The sequence below is a fragment of the Heliconius melpomene genome, chromosome 7 (genome assembly GCF_056956725.1).
Source record: "Heliconius melpomene rosina isolate 202511_hmr_F chromosome 7, ASM5695672v1, whole genome shotgun sequence".
Lineage (NCBI taxonomy): Eukaryota > Metazoa > Arthropoda > Insecta > Lepidoptera > Nymphalidae > Heliconius > Heliconius melpomene.
In genome coordinates, this window is record NC_140395.1 from 1,716,370 (window position 1) to 1,736,619 (window position 20,250).

Sequence of the window (20,250 nt, forward strand, 5' to 3'; positions counted from 1 at the left end):
AGTTAAGTTAGAAATATTTGAATGCATATGAAAATTATTAGGTTAAAACTGCCTGAACTTTAAAATTAGTTATCTCTTTCCTTATAGGGATAAAGGTCAAGATCAACATGAGAAGCATCATTGCTGTATTTATTATAGTATAAAATACTAGTCGTCGCCTGCAACTTTGTTTTGCGTGGACTTTAAGGTATAAAATGGAAAATCTCATTTCTTTCTATTTAGGAAATATCTAGAAATTCTTTTCTAGTGTTCCTCCATACTCCCTAACTTAACGTAAGAGAATAAACCTTAAAGAAAGTAAAGATAATACAACATTGCTGAAAATAAAAACTTATAAAATGACAATTTTAAACGTCCATTATTGACGCGACTATTTCTTGGTTCAACGTAAAATCACTTTCGACAGCGCTCTTACAAAGAAACCTGTTATTCTAGTCTTTAAACAAAAACATACCGTAATACCATGGCTTAAAGCAGAATTTAGCACAATTTATACTTGAGATTGGTCAACTGGATCGGATAAAGTTTTGCTTACAGTAAATTCAACCATATTTCGAAGCAATGAAGTTGCTTTTTCTTAAAACATAACGAAAAGGATAGTTTCAACATTTAAAATGTAATTTAGACTCCATTTATTATATATTATAGTATATTTTTGCTTAACACAAACAGTTGGAACATAATCGTGTTGAAAATGTCAAGCAGCACAGTCTGCAAGAATGGTTCGTTGGAATGACGTGTGTTTAAAAAAAATTAAAGTTTAATTTTTAAAAATTTTGTTTTTAAACATAAATATAAAAAAACATTGGTTGAAAATGTTTAAATTAGTGTTGTTCTGTTTCGCCATAGCGGCTGTGACCTCGGTCCTCGAGGGACAAATTTCTGGCGGTAAGTGAAAGGTGTCTATAGCCTCGGCTCTGCGAATGACTCATATGTAATAATCGTGTGTTATAATATCAAAAATGTATATAAATAGTAATATAATTATATTAAAAATATAAATTATATAATAATTATGTATTATATTAATTAATATTCAAGTTAAAAGAGTAAATAAAAAGCTAAAAAGGGTACTATTATAAAATAAAAAAATGTTATAATTGTACCATAATTCGTAATATCATTTATTGAATATGACAGTTGGCGGTTAAAAACCGTATTTGGGTAATTATTCATAATTATTTTAGTAAATGAGGCCTCTAGTCATTATAAATGGAAAATAGAGAACGGAGAGCTGAAAAAATTGAACAATCTTCTGATAGTGGAAAAATAATAACAAAAAATCTTTGCCATAGCCATTTAAAAAATATCTGCCATAGTTCATATGAAATGGTACCAATAAATTGAAAGAAATTTGACTTTAAGTAATTTCTCAACCTTCCTCGTCCCGGAAATAATCATTAATTATATCACAATAGCATATTTAAAAATGCCTTTTTATCTTCAAAAATTAATTAAATTACAATAGTAATTATGATAGGCCGAAACTAATTACTGTCAAAATTACTTTAACACATTGCCTTTTAAATGAATTTTCCCTTTATCTATCTAGCAAATAAATGGTATGGTTCTTTTATTACGGCATTGAGCGTGCCAGTTGAGCACATAATTGTCACTTCGCGAAATAATTATATAAAAAGATTTACAAGCGCCAAAATGGAAAGGTTATATGGTTATAATAATCAACAGTTTTGTCAATAAGCAAATTGTCTGGTTGTAGACGTAAGAGTTGTAGGTTCTGTCCCCACGCGGGAGAATGAATGATTTTCATATCCCCGCAATGGTAAGCCAAAATGCGGCGTTAAGTTCCACTTTTCAACACGCAATGCCACGAATTCTGGTGGAAGGCGAAGAATACTAGATTCTCTGTATCCATTGGGGGTAAAACGTGAAGCTCGTTAAAGATAGATAAAGATGAATGATACAGATATGAAATACTTATAAGTTGTACTCTGTGCAGCAGTAGTAGATAATTTTATTGTATATAGGGTTCGCTTCTGTTCAAAAGATTCCTTGTTCACGGCCGCACTTCCGAGACATAACGTATTGAGTGGCTAAACTATCGCAGAACTCAACGCCGCACTTTGTTTTTTTACCAAAGTTAGAAAATGAAAATCATTCATGTCACGAGTGAGAGTGCCCTATAGTAAAAAAAGCTACTGTAAATATAGTAAGTCTTAAAAAGGTTCCCCGTTCCTCCCCGTTTAGCTAAAAAAATGATGCTGAATTAGAAAAATGATTAGGCTAGATTTATATAGATTAGATTACATATTGTCAAAAATTATAATATTTCACGATAGACACAGATAATCTATGTATTTAAGAAAATACACGTTACGTGTACATGATATAATGGAGTACGGAGTGTCTGGACAATAGGTTCTTTAAGAAAAGTGCCTAGATACTATAGAAAAATATTTGAGACTGAAAAAAAGCCTTATATCGAAACGAATTGTTCTCCACATTTTGTCCTTCTCAGAAATCGAATCCACAATCATCGCGTGTGAAGCGAAGACTTTGCAACATTGACATTATAACTAAATCGGGCCGACAGGTCCTATCCCGTATACTCGTATTATTAATTGTAATAAATATTTGTTTTTTCCTGTTTTTTGTGACTAAGTCTAATAACATGTTGTAAACATATTGGTTTCTTATTTCCCGTTTGAAATGATTATATACCTATTTTTGTTAGGTACTAAGTAGGCATATTAATGGGTGAGCTTTGTTGGCATCATTTACAAATATTATAAATATCTATATTATATTAGTGGCTGACAGCAAAAAACTAAAACTTGAACGTACTTAACGAATCCTTTTCAAATTTCCTATGAGAGTGGACAATTTCCGTATTTTACATCTTATAGTCCACACCAAAGAATCTGTGGGCTCCAAGCTTTTTTATGTAAAATAAATAAATATATAATATAATGTATGTAACGACTTAATTAAATTAAGTGATGTTTTATTCTGTGTGTGTCGTCGAAGAAATCGGTGTCAGGGTCGGTCAAATCGTTGTATGAATTTATATTCCGAATTATCGGTATAAATATACAGATAAATAGTTGATAAAATTATCGAGTTTTTTTATTAGGAAAAATCATTTAGTAAACAAATAATGAGTAAAAAAACTTGTTTTTCGTATAAAATAAATAATTGTTAACTTACGTTAAGCTCATATTTGATAGATATCCAGATGGTCAAATCTTTTTTACGGTGGCGTTTCGTATAGAAATGTTACATGCAGTCAAACTTATATTAAAAATTCTTTCTTCTCTAGTGTTACACTGATTTTCCTGTATTCTGCCGAATTCTGGAGGCATTGCGATTGCCGAGTGGCGTAACCCAACGCAGCGCTTAGTCTCGACACCAGAAGGAAGACATGAAAATATTAAATATTTAATTTCCTGGAGTGGGAATCGAACTCATAAGACATTTTTTCTTAACACGCAGCGGTTACTTAGATTTCACACTAAAGATTGTGTTACAATTCAAATCCTACTTGATATTATAAATGTCAAAGTATGTGAGTATGGAAGGATATTTGGTCCAATCTGCTGAACGGATTTAGATGTAACTTTACAATGATATAGCGTAAGCATCAGAATAACACATTGGCTAATTATAATCAAATTATACATAATCTTCATAATTTATGCAATTATTTTGTATAATTTGGCTATAACATGACCGTAAGTTTAAGGCTTTAACTTTAAGAGCTAAGCCTATACTGTATGTAACTGCATAGTAGTATTCGATTATTATTTTCCTTTAAACTGGAAACCAATAATATTAATAAATTATTATTTTCCTTTAAACTGACAACCAATAATATTAATAAATTATTTGTTTTGTTCAATATGAAAACCACTACCCTTATACTACTATAGTACGTTAAGCATTAAAATAATAATTATTATTAATACATTCACATTATACGGTTATTTATTTCTATAGTTGTTAATATGATCATTAATAAACAGGTGCTTTAAATGACTGGTTTAGTTAATTATTTATAATGATACATAATATATGTACATAGCGATATAAAGGAGGAAATTGTTACGCATTTTATTATAATACTAGCTTTCACCTGCGGCGTCGCTCCAAAGATCAAATGGAAATAAAGTAAAACTAATATTCTAAGTGCCACTTCTAAGTGCCGATTGTATATAATTTTATAGAAACCCGATGCCACACTTTGGGTTGTGCCTTCAAACCCATAATCGTTGTTTTCAGTCAGGTTTTCCCATTGCGCTACGACGCGACGGTACCAACAAAATATACAATAATTAAAATAACAATTACAAAATAAAATTTTTTACCTTTATTCTTTGTTTTAATACAATGCAATATTAAATCTCACATACAATATAACTGTCGCAGCAATTTCACGCTCGTGGACATTTTCTAAGCGAGTGCCTCAAAATTGTTTGTAGTAGGTACTGGTGTTCAATGTCGGACTGACCCAATTGTTTTTTTTTAACCGATTGCAACGTAGAAAACCATGTGCTCAACGTACACATTTTAGTGTTGAGACACTACGTTTCCCACTTTCTATTCAATTTTCTTGTTGAATTAAAGTTGAGAAAGAAAGAAGATAGTGAGAAGTCGCATTATGTCTTCTTACAGACACACAATTGGCCTCAATCTTATATATGTATATACATATTTGCGTATATATTATATGCATACCTACATAACCAAACTACTCTATATAATTTTCCTCAAAAAAATACTATAAAAAACCGTTTATATCATTGTTGTTTATAAAATGAAAAATTCCCAACTTAAAGTGGATTTTTATAAACGACCAATTGATAAAGTTGTTTCACATGTGCTTATATATGCAAAATGGAAAAACCGGCTTATAACCTTGAAAAGCTTCTATCTATAGAATCTAAATAGCATTTATAAAATATGTAGTAGAATAATAGCTATTGAGTTTTTTTTTCAGGTTAACGCTTCTCAAATATATAGTAGGGTTAAAAAAAATAATTAAATCAGCTTCACGCTGTATCCCGCACACAGCAGGATAGGCAGAGGGAACCTACCATTAAGACACTTCGTTCCTCACTTTCTGCCGAATTCTGGAGGCATTGCGTGTTGAGTGGCAGAATTCAACGCCGCGATTTGCCTCGATTGTAAAAAATAAAAATTTTATATTGCCATATTAGCTAATCACTATACTTCAGTTTCGTTTTTTTACTCACCGATAAATGATTCTTTTTCAGGACCTACACACGGGAAGGTAGTTGTATGCTATGTAGCAACATGGGCAGTGTATAGGCCAGGAGAAGGAAAATTTGATCTGGGCAATTTGGAACCATCTCTTTGTACCCACTTAGTTTACTCCTTCGCTGGACTTGACGAGAGCACTAATAGCATTAAAAGTCTTGGTACGTATATTTACATGGTATTTCTTTTGAGCTTCACTCTGTGTCCCAGATATAGCACGATAGGCAAAGGGAACCTAGTGTTAAGATACATCATTCTGATCTTTACACCTAAGTTTCAAGACATAGGATGTTGAACGGAATTCAACGCCGCGTTTTGACTAATGAAACGAAATCACAATCATCGAGTCAACAACCAGGCCTTTTAATCATATCGTACCTTATATACATGTTTATTTATGTTATTACTGTTATTTCCACTCTGAAATGTCTATTAGAGTTTATTGATTTTCTCTTGATGTTTTCATTTATATTTTTTTTGTTTCGCCTGATTTTAGTTACTTTATCTAATACATAACTCTGTCTTCCTTCTGTAGTTTAATCACAATTGGTTATGTAAAATTATTAATAACTTAAAAGCATATCTTAACTATTTTTTAGATCCATGGCAAGATTTAGAAAAAGACTATGGCAAGGGTGGATACAAGCGTTTAGTATCACTTAAGCAGAGGTATCCTCATCTTAAAGTCACTGTGGCCATCGGAGGTTGGAACGAAGGATCTGAAAAATATTCCAAAATGGCATCTAAAGCTGAAACTAGAGCAAAATTTGTTGAAAGTGTTCTTGCTTTTCTAAAGTAAGTGTTTTTACTTTACTACACCGTTACTTTGGTATTTTTAAATACTTCTGTTTTTTAAGCTGAAAAAGACAATCAAATATGTCGAAATATAATAGAAATAGAAATGAAAATAGAAATGTTTAAAGCTTGAAGTAAAATATTTACTAAAAACAAAGATTATTATTTTCAGAACATACAGCTTTGATGGACTTGACTTAGATTGGGAATACCCAACTAAAAGAGGTGGTAGTCCCGAAGACAAGGCGAATTATGTAGCTTTAGTCAAGGTTAGTAGCAGCTTTTGGTTTTTCTCCCTTTTAACCTCCTTGCCAGAGCGGGGAAAAGAAAATATTTTATTCTGCCGAATGTCGCCGCATCATTAGTCATTAAGGCAATTGCTATAAGACGCTGTCCTACTGTAACATTGGTTGTCAGTTGTCAATTCTTCAATCGTCTGCACATTGGACATTGTGGGATGCCTTTTAAATATACACTTTGGTCTATAAATTGTTTTATATTATGCTTATTAAGATATTTGTTTTCTAATGCTATTTTCAATATTATAAATATTTTTCACTAACAATATTCTACTCCAGGAACTGAAACAAGCTTTCGAACCCTACGACTACATTCTAACAGCGGCGTTGGGAGCTGGCAAAGACACTATGGACAGTGCTTACGAGTTCGGCAAATTAAGTCGATATCTAGATCTCATACATATGATGTGCTATGACTATCACGGTACTTGGGACAAGTTGGTTGGAGCCAACGCTCCGTTGCGAGGCACTGACGAAGAAGACGTATTGAGTGTTGTATGTAGAAATATTTTTGCTAAATTACTTTTGCGATTTTTTTTATTTTTAAAGGGAAACAATTCTGTTTCTCCCAATTTTTGTTGCCACATACCAAACGCCAATTTCATATGTAAAGACCTAATATTATATCGAAGCTATAATAGCGTAATTGATTTTATTGTAGATTTATTTTTATTACAATTTTTTATTAAATCTGTTTTCAGGAATATACAATTAAATATTTACTATCCCATGGCGTCAGTCCCTACAAAATGGTTCTTGGCTTGCCGATGTATGGGCGGAACTTTATTCTGACCAATCCAGATGTGAGTGATATACAATTTGGATTGACACCAACGCTTGACACTGGTTTCCAAGGACCATGGACTAAAGAAAATGGATTTATTGGATATAACGAGGTGTGTGAGAGACAATTTTTGTTAATGAGGTAGATAAAGAAGTTGTAGTGAGCCTCTCAGCTTCTTGCTATAAATGTGTATACAAATGTCTCATTGTGTGAACGTAGCCGTATTCCCGAATTAACATTTTTGTATATAATAAGTGAAATTTACTAAAGTTATTAAGCTTTAGCAAAGTTGTTTTTATTACTAATACATTTGATGTATTCGGCATCAATACAAAAAATGTTTCTAATTATTTGTAGATTTGCATGCAAACGACTAATAAGTCGTCAAAATGGACGCGCCATTGGGATGCTCAAAGTGCTTCACCTTACTTAAGAGACGGGAAGCGGGTTATTGTTTATGACAATCCTAGATCAATTGCTGTCAAGGTCAAGTAAGTTAAATACCATCTATAGTAATTTATTTGTATAATATATATATATATACATTATAATTATAATTTGGTAGAACACACTAATCTCGGTAGCTACTGGTTTTAATTCAAAAATCCTTTTTTGTCGATACATTAACATGTTAATCATTTCCATAATACCTTATACCTGCGAGAACGAGCACCTCGGACTCTTCGAGTGTATCACAATTTCTATTTGGCCAGGGGGCGAAGGCACATGTAAAATAGTTTATTTTTCCTTAAGGATTTTTACGTCACATATGTTCCTGAGATTTACGTGTCCATCCAAACAAACTCTCCAGCTTATTAGTGTTAGTAAAGATATTTTAAATTAAGCGTTTCTGTTATCAGAATGGCGATTGACTATGGTCTTGGAGGTCTCATGGTGTGGAGTATAGATACAGATGACTTCAGGGGCTCGTGTGACCCAGAAGCTGATACATATCTCGATTTTGTACAGAGATACAATGATATTGCCGATAGTCCTCTTCTTCGAGAAGCTTTGAAGAACCTTAAATTGCCTGATGGTATGAAAAATTTTTCAATTGACTTTTAAAAATGAGGTAACCACTTTGAGATGTTTTTAAGGATGGTGATCAATTTAAGCATTTCCTTGGAAGCCCAAAGGATGTGTTCAATTTCATGTTCTAAATTTTGTAAGTGTTAATAAGCTTGTAATTTTCTACAATCATATATACAATTCAATAATGAAAACTATTAAGTAATAATCGAACTTAACAACTTCGTATATGTGCATATATGCCTATGCATACTATAATGTGGTTTGATTGCTATTTCAGCACATCGCATAGAAAACTTAAGTCGGCGTACATCATACGTCGCTTCAGACAACAAGCTATATTTGCGGTTACCAGAAATTGATTATTCTAACTACCCTCTTATGAGGACTATAAATGAAGCTACACTTATAGCGATGGAAGAAAAGAAGATTTTAGATGAAATTGACAGAGTTACGAAGGAGAATGAGATAAAATCTAAAGACGATGATAAGGATTCTTCACATACAGTGGTTGCTAGTTTCGCTGTTGTGTTTATTCTTTCATTTGTAGTTATGTATTAATATAATATATAACGTTTTTTAGCCATAATAAGTCTCTTTGGATTTACTATATACAGAACGGTCAACGAATAGTGGTCATGAAGCTGTAGATAGCTGCACAGATTTTTTTTTATATTTCGTTTCTTACAGTTTTTTACGTAATTCCTAAACAAAACGCAAAAGTTTACCAATTTAAACTTCATAGCGACCACGACACGTTGACCGTACTGTGATTATTTGATAGAAACTTAGGAACTTATGATAAAAAAGAAGAAAACATTGTCGTTTACATAGATATGTAAAGCATTGTCAAGAATTGACTAAAAATGACAAAATACTCATAAAGGCTCATAATATATATGGATGTGAATTATTATTATTTTTATATGTGTAATCATAAACTGTGTACAATGTTTATATTAAAATAATGGATGGTAAAACAGATTAATTTGTTTATAATTTTGTTATATATTTTTCAATCTTTATAGATCATATAAATAAATAAAAAGTTGTATATATAAACAGGGCAAACTAAAAGTCTTTCTTTTTTCTTTAAAGTTTTGTTTCTTTACCTACATTTAATTATTTTCTTTCTCCCTTTCTGTTATAATAGTAAGTATTATTCAAATTATATTTCTTATCTTTGACTATAAAAATGTTATAAGTCACAGTTATTACTCACTTGAGATTTTTTAATTTCACGCATAATACTCTGTATTGTGATACCGACAAAGAAATAAAAATATTTTTAAATATAAACATTTATTATTTTATTTCGCACGATTATCAAAAAAATATTAAAAAATACACAACAGCTTATATTATCACTTTGTTTACATATATAATATTCTTAAACCCAAAAGAGGACAATCGTTTCAGTAGTGAGATCTTCGAAATCAACTATAACTGCCTGCCGCCTTTAAACCTCTTTCAAAATCTTCATACAAACTGTGTATCTTTAGATCTGGATGCCAATCTTTTTCAGTTTTGTCAAACCAAAAGTATTTGCCCTTAACAGACTGGTCAACATCCAAAGCTAAAAACACTGGAGTAGCACTTGATTCATCTATGTTTAAATGACCAGCATTTCTTGTCATATCAGTTCTCACAAATCCTGGATTTAAAGAGTTTATAGATATATCTCTATCTATTTCCTTCTGCTGAAATCTGGTTAGAGCACTAACGGCAATTTTAGATACTCTGTAAGCTAGCAATTCTTTTTCTTCAAAATCTTCTTCATTCACTGTATTATTTTTGACAGATTCTAAAAACCAATCAACAAAGCCATTTGTATCATTAATAGTGATATCGTCACTTATTAATCGACTAATCCAGTGTTTGTTCTTCAAAAATGAGATATGTCCACAGTCACTGGACATATTAACAACACGTGCATTATATTTAAGTATTGGAAATATATATTCTTGAATGATTACAATACTTCTATAATTGACGTCTATAACATATTTCGAATCTTCGTATGTGGTTTTAGTAAAATCAGCTGTTATTACTGCTGCATTATTAATTAAAATATCGAGTCCTCTGTGTTTTTCTTTCAAATGTTCTGCAAATTTCTTGACACAGTTCCTGTCAGTTACTTCTAATTGGTAGAAAAGTGGATAATAGCCTTCTTTGTTAAGGTTTTCTATAGCTTTTTGACCTCTTGTAGCATCTCTTGCTGTCAAATAAACTGTACCAACTCCTCGCCTGCATAATTCTTTGACTATTCCGTAACCTATGCCTTTATTAGAACCAGTCACTACAGTTACTTTATCAGACATCATTAAAGGAATAAAACTATTTTCGTACAAGCGTTAAGATTATAATTGCATTATATTTGACTTGACTCGGTCTCTTATAGCTTGATAATGCTTATAGATAAGATGTGTAAACACCAATTAACTTTAGATAAATAAGACATACATGTACAATGTAAATAGCTTTACTTTCTTCATTTAAATTATTAATAGACGCATTAAATTTACATTATAATTTATTCTTATAAATTTTAAAACACTTTTTAAGTTATTTTTTATAAATACAAGGAATTATTAAAAAATATTTTTATTTAACACTCTAATGAAAGTTTATTCAAATTCCTTCACTCAATATCTAACGAAAAATAATCTTACAAAAAATAACGATATTTTCCGTATAGGCCAGTTTTGCTTAACCTTTTTAACACAAGGAGATGTGATATAAAGCGCTTTTATTGCAAATATGTAAACAATTAAGTGCTATATTTTATTGCATTGTTTTTATGAATATTTTGATGAACGAACTAAATATACTTAGTATACGGTGTTGTTGCTTCAAATGAGCGATAATTGTGTTTTCTATTATATTATTGGCGAAAATTGAGAGTGATTGATCACTAATTTTATTTATATTTAGTTACGCAATTTTTAAAAAAAACCCGCTTGTAAGAATTAGTACTTACTAAATAAAAATAAAGAGAAGAATTAAAGAAAGTGGCTGGCACCGGATGGATGCAAGAAGCCCAAGACCGGGATGGTTGGCGCTTGATGAGGGAGGCCTATGTTCAGCAGTGGACGGCGAAAGGCTGATGAAAAAAAAAAACAAAAATAAAAAAAATCATTTACTGTAGCTTATATTTTAATGCACTGGCCAATTTTTGTGTGGTTTCACGTTATCGTAATGTCTTTTCTTCCTTAACATTTTACTCCCTTGAGGACCTTCACTGGAATAAATATGTTTAAAAATCAATTTATGACATGGATCATCATAATATAATTTAGTTAATTAAATATGATTTGCGTAAAAAAATACCTTCTTAATAATAATAAACGGAAGAGTTACATTAAAGCTTTTACATAGATTAGAGTTAATTGTAGGTTTAAAACTATTAAACTTACTAAGTACTATTAGTTTTTTTTCCAAACATTCAGCTCAGTGCTGCGCCTATCCTTACCAGAGCGGGGAAAGGAAAATAAATAAAATATATTTTTATGAATAGTATTTTTTTTTAACCTATTTAAGGTTGCTTCCTTTCCCTATTAAATATTTGTATGGATCGACCATCATCACGTTTAGTTTATTAGGCTATTAACGCTACCTATAACCATGTCAGAAACTTACAAGTTATAATAACAAACTTCTGTACAAGTTCTGACGCATGGAAAATTATTCTGTTCTATTTTGTTCCTTCTATAGTCTCTTAATCTCTGCATTTCATTGAAAATTTGTTTTTCTTCTAAAGCCAAGCTTGTAGCATCATGCACTGTTGTTAAGAGAGGGTAGTTGGAAAATGTTGATTTGGGTAACTTGAGTTCCACTTTGTCATCTTTTACTACATAAAATTCACTCTTGAATCCAGCTAAGAAAAAAAAAAGATTACTGAGTAAAAAATTTTCACATCTATTACATATTTCAAAGAGAATTCGATGTCATGTTTTCCACTTGAGACATTCCGTGATGAGTGATAAAACTCAACACCGCGCTTTTGCCTTTACTTAGTAGAGAAATGAAGATAATTGCTCCGAGTTGGAATACAACTTACAATCGTCGCAATCAGAAGCTGTAAAAAACATAAATACGCATTTACCTTCTTGCAGATTAAGTATTGCATCTAATAGTAACGGTAGCTCCACGACACTCTTATATCTATCGCAATATTCTTTATAAGTGTCCTTTTCTTCATCGCATGCTCCTCTAAAGTCATCTGTTGTTATAGTCCAAGCGGCAAAACCACCAAGACCATGGTCCATAGCAAATCTATAAAGTTAATTAACTTTATTAAAGTAAATATACTACTTCTAATTTTTTCATCTTCACGATGTATTCCACATAGCAGGGTAGGCAGAGGAAATCTACACTATATTTCCATTTAGACACTTCCGTTTCTCATTTTCCACCGAATTCTTGAGGCATTCCATTTTAGTTATTAGCAGAGAAAACATTCAATGTTTTAATCCCCCAGGTGTGATTCGAACCTACAACCATCGTGAAACGTTTTGCTTGCCTTTTCGGACATATATTCTTTTCTATCATCGTTTAGGTTTATGGCAGGTAACAGCTTCACGCTGTATTCCGCACACAGCAGGGTAGGCAGAGGGAACCTAGTGTTAAGACATTCCGTTACCCACTATTATCTATTGTAGCTTACATTTTTGGAAACCCGACGTTTCAAATACATTGCAGTATTCTGCAATGCGGCCACGGCGATAATTTGGTGTATAAAGTTTTATTTATGTCGGCTTGGGTGATAATTTACTTAAATATTGAGAATAAATTGATAATTAGTTAGTTAATTACAAAAGATGTTTTAAGGAGTAAAATTAGAAATAACATTTAGAGTTAATAAAATGCTGTAAATATTGAATTGATGATTTTGTATTTGTCAGTTTCCGGTGGCGCCACTTAGGGCGCGTCACCGTTGTCAACGTCATTGTTACTTTATATGTTGGCCACGCGGGCGTTGTACGCTCAGTCGAGGCGCTGCCACGGCTCGGACCACTACTCGTGCTCCACCGCAGGTTAACCTCGACTATTTTAATTATGAATGTTGTTAAGACCTATTTGTAATTATAATGGACTGGAGCAGTGAAAGGCGAGTGTTGATATATCGGAAAGGGATCCCTTAAGCCTACTCCTGGGGTCACAAGTCCCAGGCACTGCTCCAAGCCATCATTTAAAGAATAAGATAATGCTGTTATTATTTTCCTTGTAATTTACTATGTTTCCAGTTATTATTTGGTTTATTTATTTGTTTTAGATTTACTTATTTATTTAACTAAGTATTTCGAGTAGAACCAAAGGCCAGGACATGGTCGGGGGTTCTACTCGTTTATTTTTAATGTTTATTACGCCTTTTATTTCCGACATTTACAATACCCAAAGTATTTAACATCTCTCTTCTAAATCACTACAGTAACTACTAAATGTGGTTACTGAGAGATTTAGATCTCTCTCTCTCTCTCTCTGACGTGTAAAAACGTAAAGAAAATGTTTACCCACCTTACTTTATTGGCGATAGATCTTGGATTTTCATATGAGATGAATTTTCCATCGTCTCTTATGTACGGTGTATTTGTCTTCTTGTGCCACTCTTGCACCCATTGTGATGATTTATTTGACATTTCTAAGCAAATCTGATGAAATTTGTATTATTACTTTGTGGGACAGAATTTGACCGTACACGTGTTGGTTGTAGGTTTGATTCTCAGTCCGTGGAACGGATTATATTATTTTCGCGCCGGCAAGACAATAAATAGCATTATGCTCTGCAACTAAACTCGCTATGTTCGAATTCTGGCGGAAAGGTTTTCTCTTTTAGTCCTTTTTTTTTAGATTATTTTTTACTTTACTTGCACCTTGTATCACAAACAATAACAATATCGTAAACTGTAGATCTATCCATAATTGTTAAAACTATGTCACGTTTTTTAGCCTCACACAGTAAACTCGATGAGCAACTATTGGTTAATTCCACGTGACAGGAAACAGAAGCAGGAAAGGCAAATAAAAGTTACTTAAATAAAAAACTGTACTTACTTCATTATATCCCATAAATCCCTGTTCATTAGTGAATGGTCCCGCGAACCCTTCAATCTTGGTAAGAGTTTCCCCGAAAACAATACTTTCTTTAGGATTGATTAAGGAAAAAGTACGTCCAGCCGTTGATATATCGAGAATTATTTTACTCGGTGTCACTTCGTGTTTTAAAAGTTCTCTTATAGAATATTCCTGCAAAAAGATAAGATAAGATCTTTAATGATCCCTACGGAAACGCTAAATCGATGTAGCAGATTTTGAGATATCTACGAGTATATACTAGAGAATCAATTTTAGTGATTCACGCTTCGTCCCTCATAGACCAAAGCGTGAATCTCCTTTTTTAAATAAAATAAATAAAAAAACCTAATTATTTCATAATAATAAGAAATATTATACAACATAAATATGGAACACACCTCGTATATCTCAAAACGACTGCAACGATTTTAATAAAATTTATATTGCTCAGTAAGTTGAAATATACGGAAATCAAAAATATTAAATATATCATTTCCGGGGATGGAAATCAAACCCACTACTTGTCGCGTTTACAGTAGCAGGCTTGCACTCCTGCACCAAAAATCGCCTCACTGTGTCACTTATTTTTTTCTTACCACACTTGAAGTATCATCTTCACTCAGCCCATATAGCGGTGCATTAGCTCCTACGGCATTATTCCACGACCCATGATAGTCATACGCCATTATATGCATAAAGTCCAAATAATTGTTGACTTCAGCCAAATCGTAAATCGAGTCCATTTCCTCTGAAGCACATCTAAGAGATGCCGTCAAAAGGAAATTATTAGGCTCGAACGCTTCAGACAGTTCCTATAACATAAAAGGAGTTTTCACAAGAGTCACAGATACGTCACCGCCCTTAATATAGAGATAGACGCGTGTTTTGATATCTCACGTCCCATCGGCCTGGACACATAGTCGCAGGTAGGCCATCAATCTCTTTAAGCTGCGGTTTCGCCCACATGGTTAGATGCAGTGATGTATGACATATGTCACAAACTAAGTGCCCAAGCTCTCTGACCGCCGGTACAACGAAAGCCTATAACAGTGATCTGTAAATGGACTATTCAATACAAGAAGATTTTTAATTTAAACTAACATTCCCTCAGATAAGCATCAAGTATCCCTTTTACGTAGAACTATAAACTATTCACCTACCTTTACTAAAGAGACATAATTTTTTCTATCTTCAAATTTTCCACCTCTTTTTGTTGGATAATCCCAAAATAAGTCAAGACCGTCGAGTTTATGTTTACTTGAAAAAATATATTAATTGTTTATTAGTATAATGTTTGTTATAAGGAGATTCACGCTTTGTTCTATGAGGGACAAAGCGTGAATCACTAAAATTGATTCTCTAGTATATATAAATACTTACGTTAAAAAATGAACAACGCTTTTAACGAATATCTTTCTCAACTTTGGATCACCTGCCATTTTAGAATATTTTGAAGAGCCCTCGTTCCATCCTCCGATAGCTACGGTGGTTTTAAGATGCTTGTGTTTGTCTTTTAAAGCTACAAATCTTTTCAGCCCTCCTTTACCACCGTTCTCTTCAAAGTCTTGCCACTGGTCTTGAAAAAAATAAAATCAATATAGATCAAACTCTGATGAAAGCGCAGTCTTAAGTTCTGCTACTCATCATATAAGTTCGCGAATATTAGACGCTTCTGCTAGAACCTAGTTATGTTGCCTCATGGCGTGAGAACGGTACCGGTAAACGCCTAATCAGCGTTCGGCGTATGTAACGCGAATCCCCTCATGCCATGGGAAACAAACGTAGTGTTTTAGTATTAATTATTATATATTTTATTCTTTAGTCGATTAGAGCATGCACTTCTGCTCGGTCGATTCACTAGTTAAGTTAATTTTAAGTTAGTTATAAGAACATATACCTTTGTTCTTATTTTAATTAAAATAAATTTAAATATAACTATCTTAGTTATTTTTAAAAGCCCACTCGCGCTCCCGTAAACATGTTTACCTTGACAACAAATTGTTTTTATTATCAAACTGTGTTTTGATAATAAAAACAATAACATTACTTAATTATTTATTATACTTAAGAAATCTTTTAACCCACCAATACTCTTAATTTTAAAAGAGTTTTCATCGAGGCCCATAAAGGAGTAAATCAAATGAGAACAGAGAGACGGTTCTATATCAAAGATATCAAAACTTCCCGCCCCAGGTCTGTACACGGCCCAACTTGTGTAGTAGCATGCTACGATTTTGTCGTGGTCTGGTCCTGAAAGTTAAAAATATTTTTGTATGTTAGAGATTGCGCCCATTATCTCATCAGGGGATTATAAACCTAAAATACTAACAAGTCCTTATTAATTTCTAAGTGCATAAACTTTCTCTGTCCACAATCAAGCGAACTAAATTGCGAGTCGCGATTAGTGTTAATATAGGATTTTCATTTTTTTCAATTGAATCCTTTGAGATTTACCCTGAGAGATAATTTTAGAAATAAACCTGAAGAACAAATTTCCTTATGTCTTTTCTGTAAGTGCTTTGACAATTTTCTATGATAATAGGCTGATAGTAATATTAGTATGGCAAGAGTCATAAAATTGTGGTATTCATTGATCCATGAACAAAGTTGCGGTTTTCAGCTAGTTTTAAAATAGCCTTAGTTATCGACCTTAGCCATCATTATCTTTTTAATAGCCGCATAATACCATGAAGTTGACGTATACTAGACAAATAAGGAAAATCCTATAATTTCCTTAACCTATTTAGACCCATACTCAAACTAGCAGCAAATAAAAGGTTTTTTAGGTAATAATTAATAGATATCGATGTAAGAAAATAAAAAACGTAAAAAAAATTTTTTTTTAGTTAAGTATAAAAAAATGTCGTCCTTATTTGGGGCTTGGTTGCTCAAGATTACGGTTCCTCTACGTCTCTTAGCAAAAGGTTGATAATTGCTACTGTGTCAATTTTCATTGCTTTTATTAGCAGTGCTTTGTACATTGTTATCATCTCCTTTTTCGTCCATTACCACACCTGGTTCTAGAGGCAGCGCAACTAAATATAACTAAAGATATTTATTTCCATTAAAACACATAGGCCACTTACATGGAAACATTGGTTAACAAAATAAAGGGTTGTACAGCGCAACTAAATATACCTTTCCGAAGTCTTTTTCTTGCGATTTGCGATTGCTTCTTGAGGACCCTTGTATTCATTGCGACCGCTATATATCCTAAGAGTCATTATGAACTTTGGATGGACATGCGTATAAAAACATAAAAAATTACATCTGATCTACCCATTGGCCCTAATTAGGGACAGCATCGTAAAAGTTGTATTTATCTTATTATGACTCTTCTTTTCTAATCAAATGTAATTATATTACATAAAATACTAAGTACTTAAGTATGTTTTTGTTTGAATGGATGAGCTTGAATGCCTCCTGGGCGGTCAGCCCAGCCGGGTGAGACTCACGGTTCCCCGTGCGAAGCCCAGCGTAAGCGACCAGGAGGAGGCAGCTCAGGAATCGGATTTGGGGGAGGTAAGGATATCCCTTGGTAGGCGCCGTTTGTCTGGTGGCCTGGTATGCCACGGTGCGATGTCCTTGAGGTGGGGGTGGTCCGAGACATCGGCACGGCGGAATGAGCGCAAGCCGGCCGATGTGATCCTCCCTGCTCTCTATTTTGAGATCGCGCTGGAGAGTGGAGTTCCTAACGTAATAGGGAGCCTGGGTGACGCGCCGGAGGGCGACGTTTTGGACCATCTGAAGGACCTTGCGCTGGGGCGCACTTGCAAGCGCGTACCAGGCCGGGGTGGCGTATGTGTGATGCGGCCTCACAAAGCTTTTGTACAGCACGAGTTTGGTCTGCAGCGGAAGTCGGGCAAGCGTAGAATGCCCGCGCGGCCCTTTATAAACGTTGACTATGAGTCAGTCTATGACAAGCAATGACGTGCCTAAAGTGGCGTGATCAGTAGGTGACAAATACAAAACTATTAATTTATAATTTAATATTCACAGTATTTTATTCACTCTTATTTTATTTCTAAATTCAATGTAATATTTAAAAACATAATTAAACATTTTTTAATTAAAATAAACTTATAATAATGACATAAAATAGTAGAATTCAAAGTAACTACATTACAATGAAATCATTGTTTGTAAAAGGAATTGAAATAAGTATATCGGCACAAAATTATATTTTATTATAATAATATTTCATTGTTATCCCATACGTAGTGGGTACGTATATCCATCCGGATGTGGTCTTAACTTGTAGGAGTATTCTCGGCAAATGGACTATATAATACAAAAATATTTTTTATTCGGGCCACTGGTTCCTGAGATTATCGCGATTAACTTTGGTTAATGGTTAAAACTCTGCATCTTATACTTATAGTGTCTCAAATTCAGACGAAAAGAAGAGAACGGAGTGTCTTAACTCTTAACACTATGTGATCTCTGTCGACCCTGCCAAATACGGGATAGAGCGTGAATTCCCATTAAAAAAAATACAATACCTGCGAATCCTGTATATCCATTGCTATTATGTAACAAATACACCACAAGAACTAAAATAATTTTCATTTTAATATATATTTAAAATTCATTAGACCTTAGAACGTCGCGTTATTAGCGACGCTCGCACACTGACTGGCATTATACTGGCTTATAGTATATATAGAATGTACTGTGTGCTGACTGGTTTAAACGGTGTAGCATCACATAAATGCATTTTTAACCGACTTCTATGAGAAAAGGAGGTTATCAATTCGTCTGTATTTTTTTTAAGGTGTATATTTCAAATGAAAAAAATATATATATTGGTCTGGCCAATTTCGTAGTTATTTAGACTTAAATCACTTTGGTGTTTTCTTTTTAACTATGATCAATTTAAGTATTTTTTAGCTTTATTTGATTTTTAGCTTTGTAAATTAAAAAAAAAACTATACAAACTTTTATGAAATAAAAGTTTTGTCGACGCGTGCTTATATTATTTGTTCGCGTCGGCAGCGTGCTTAATAAATTAAATTTTATTTTAATTTTTTACTATTTTATTTTATGGAGATATGGAAATAAGATTAATGTTAATAATTTTATTTATAAAATATGAAATTTTATTTTTTATTACAATTTCATAACTTCAGAAACACTAGTCTACTTTAGCTATTTCCATAGTATTTTATCTTATGGAATGCTGCTATGGGGCAGTGCTTCAGATATCGATTCAATATTTATTCTCCAAAAAAGAGCCGTGAGATATACAGGGTGAGTCATATTGAACTTTCCGGTTTTGGAAGGACGTTGCACGAAGAAGGGAAGGAGTAGAAGGGTGGGGATGGTGTCATTAGACGCGCCATGACATGCAGTTTTAGTGTGAGCAATGGCTTGGTCGGAACAACATCGTGCGTTCGTAGTTGAAGAGTTTATTAAAAATGGCGGCTCCGTGATCACAACACAGCGTGCGTTCCGTTTACATTTTGCTATTGGTCGACGTGATCCCATTCCCACTGGACCAACAATCAGAAATTGGGTATCAAATTTTAGAGCAACATCATCAGCATTAAAAACAAGACCACAAGGCCGAATTAGGACGTCAACGTCAGCGGAAAACGTGGATAGAGTGCGGGCTTCAATTCAACAATCCCCTCGGCGTTCTGTTCGGAAACATGCCGCTTCACTAGGATTATCTTTCAGTAGTGTCCGCAGAATACTGCATAGAGACCTTAAATTTCACCCATACAAGATTCAGGTAGTGCAAGAATTAACAGTTAGAGACTTAGACACACGAACAAATTTATGCCGCGACATTCAGCAGATCCCCCGCACTGCTGTTTTGATCTTCAGTGATGAGGCACATTTTCACCTCGCCGGAACTGTCAACAAACAGAATTTTCGATACTGGGCTGAGAATAACCCACGAAACCTACACGAACGACCACTTCACAGCCCTCGAGTGACAGTGTGGTGCGCTATTGCAGAGTTTGGTGTGTGGGGTCCCTATTTTTTTGAAGAAGATGGTCAAGTCGTCACAGTTACCTCTGCTCG

At 33.4% G+C, this 20,250-nt stretch overlaps 3 protein-coding genes across 4 annotated transcripts; 1 reads left to right on the forward strand and 2 right to left on the reverse strand.

The window, feature by feature from the left end:
• Positions 1 to 693: 693 nt before the first annotated feature.
• On the forward strand, positions 694 to 10,473 carry Cht2 (Chitinase 2). The gene is made up of 9 exons (XM_085187540.1): positions 694 to 888; positions 5,235 to 5,399; positions 5,838 to 6,033; positions 6,206 to 6,302; positions 6,612 to 6,827; positions 7,034 to 7,228; positions 7,474 to 7,607; positions 7,977 to 8,152; positions 8,426 to 10,473. Exons 1-9 carry the CDS (start codon positions 816 to 818, stop codon positions 8,704 to 8,706), a joined length of 1,533 nt encoding a protein of 510 aa, XP_085043666.1. The 5' UTR covers positions 694 to 815; the 3' UTR covers positions 8,707 to 10,473.
• Positions 9,431 to 10,469, reverse strand: LOC146537261 (carbonyl reductase [NADPH] 1-like). The gene has a single exon (XM_085187541.1). The coding sequence runs from the start codon at positions 10,467 to 10,469 to the stop codon at positions 9,582 to 9,584; it is 888 nt and encodes a 295-aa protein (XP_085043667.1). The 3' UTR covers positions 9,431 to 9,581.
• A 798-nt stretch (positions 10,474 to 11,271) lies between the features above and the next one.
• LOC146537262 (putative chitinase 2) lies at positions 11,272 to 18,881 on the reverse strand. Of its 2 annotated transcripts, XM_085187536.1 has the most exons (10): positions 18,723 to 18,881; positions 16,306 to 16,470; positions 15,601 to 15,796; positions 15,381 to 15,477; positions 14,817 to 15,032; positions 14,200 to 14,391; positions 13,663 to 13,796; positions 12,251 to 12,420; positions 11,785 to 12,022; positions 11,272 to 11,386 (listed from the first exon to the last, which is right to left on the reverse strand). In XM_085187536.1, exons 1-10 carry the CDS (start codon positions 18,787 to 18,789, stop codon positions 11,302 to 11,304), a joined length of 1,560 nt encoding a protein of 519 aa, XP_085043662.1. In that variant the 5' UTR covers positions 18,790 to 18,881; the 3' UTR covers positions 11,272 to 11,301. The 2 variants fall into 2 exon arrangements, with proteins under 2 accessions (XP_085043662.1, XP_085043663.1); XM_085187537.1 differs by lacking the exon at positions 11,272 to 11,386 and having other exon boundaries at positions 11,781 to 12,022.
• Between the last annotated feature and the right edge of the window lie 1,369 nt (positions 18,882 to 20,250).

Coding starts and splice junctions, on each gene's coding strand:
- LOC146537261 (XM_085187541.1), bottom strand. CDS start 10,469: ATGATGTCTGATAAAGTAACTGTAGTGACTGGTTCTAATAAAGGCATA.
- LOC146537262 (XM_085187536.1), bottom strand. CDS start 18,789: ATGAAAATTATTTTAGTTCTTGTGGTGTATTTGTTACATAATAGCAAT. Junction 15,033..15,380: donor ATTATGTCTCTTTAGTAAAG/GTAGGTGAATAG, acceptor TTTATGTTATAG/GAACTGTCTGAAGCGTTCGA. Junction 14,392..14,816: donor AAGATGATACTTCAAGTGTG/GTAAGAAAAAAA, acceptor ATCTTTTTGCAG/GAATATTCTATAAGAGAACT.
- Cht2 (XM_085187540.1), top strand. CDS start 816: ATGTTTAAATTAGTGTTGTTCTGTTTCGCCATAGCGGCTGTGACCTCG. Junction 6,828..7,033: donor AAGAAGACGTATTGAGTGTT/GTATGTAGAAAT, acceptor ATCTGTTTTCAG/GAATATACAATTAAATATTT. Junction 7,229..7,473: donor GATTTATTGGATATAACGAG/GTGTGTGAGAGA, acceptor AATTATTTGTAG/ATTTGCATGCAAACGACTAA.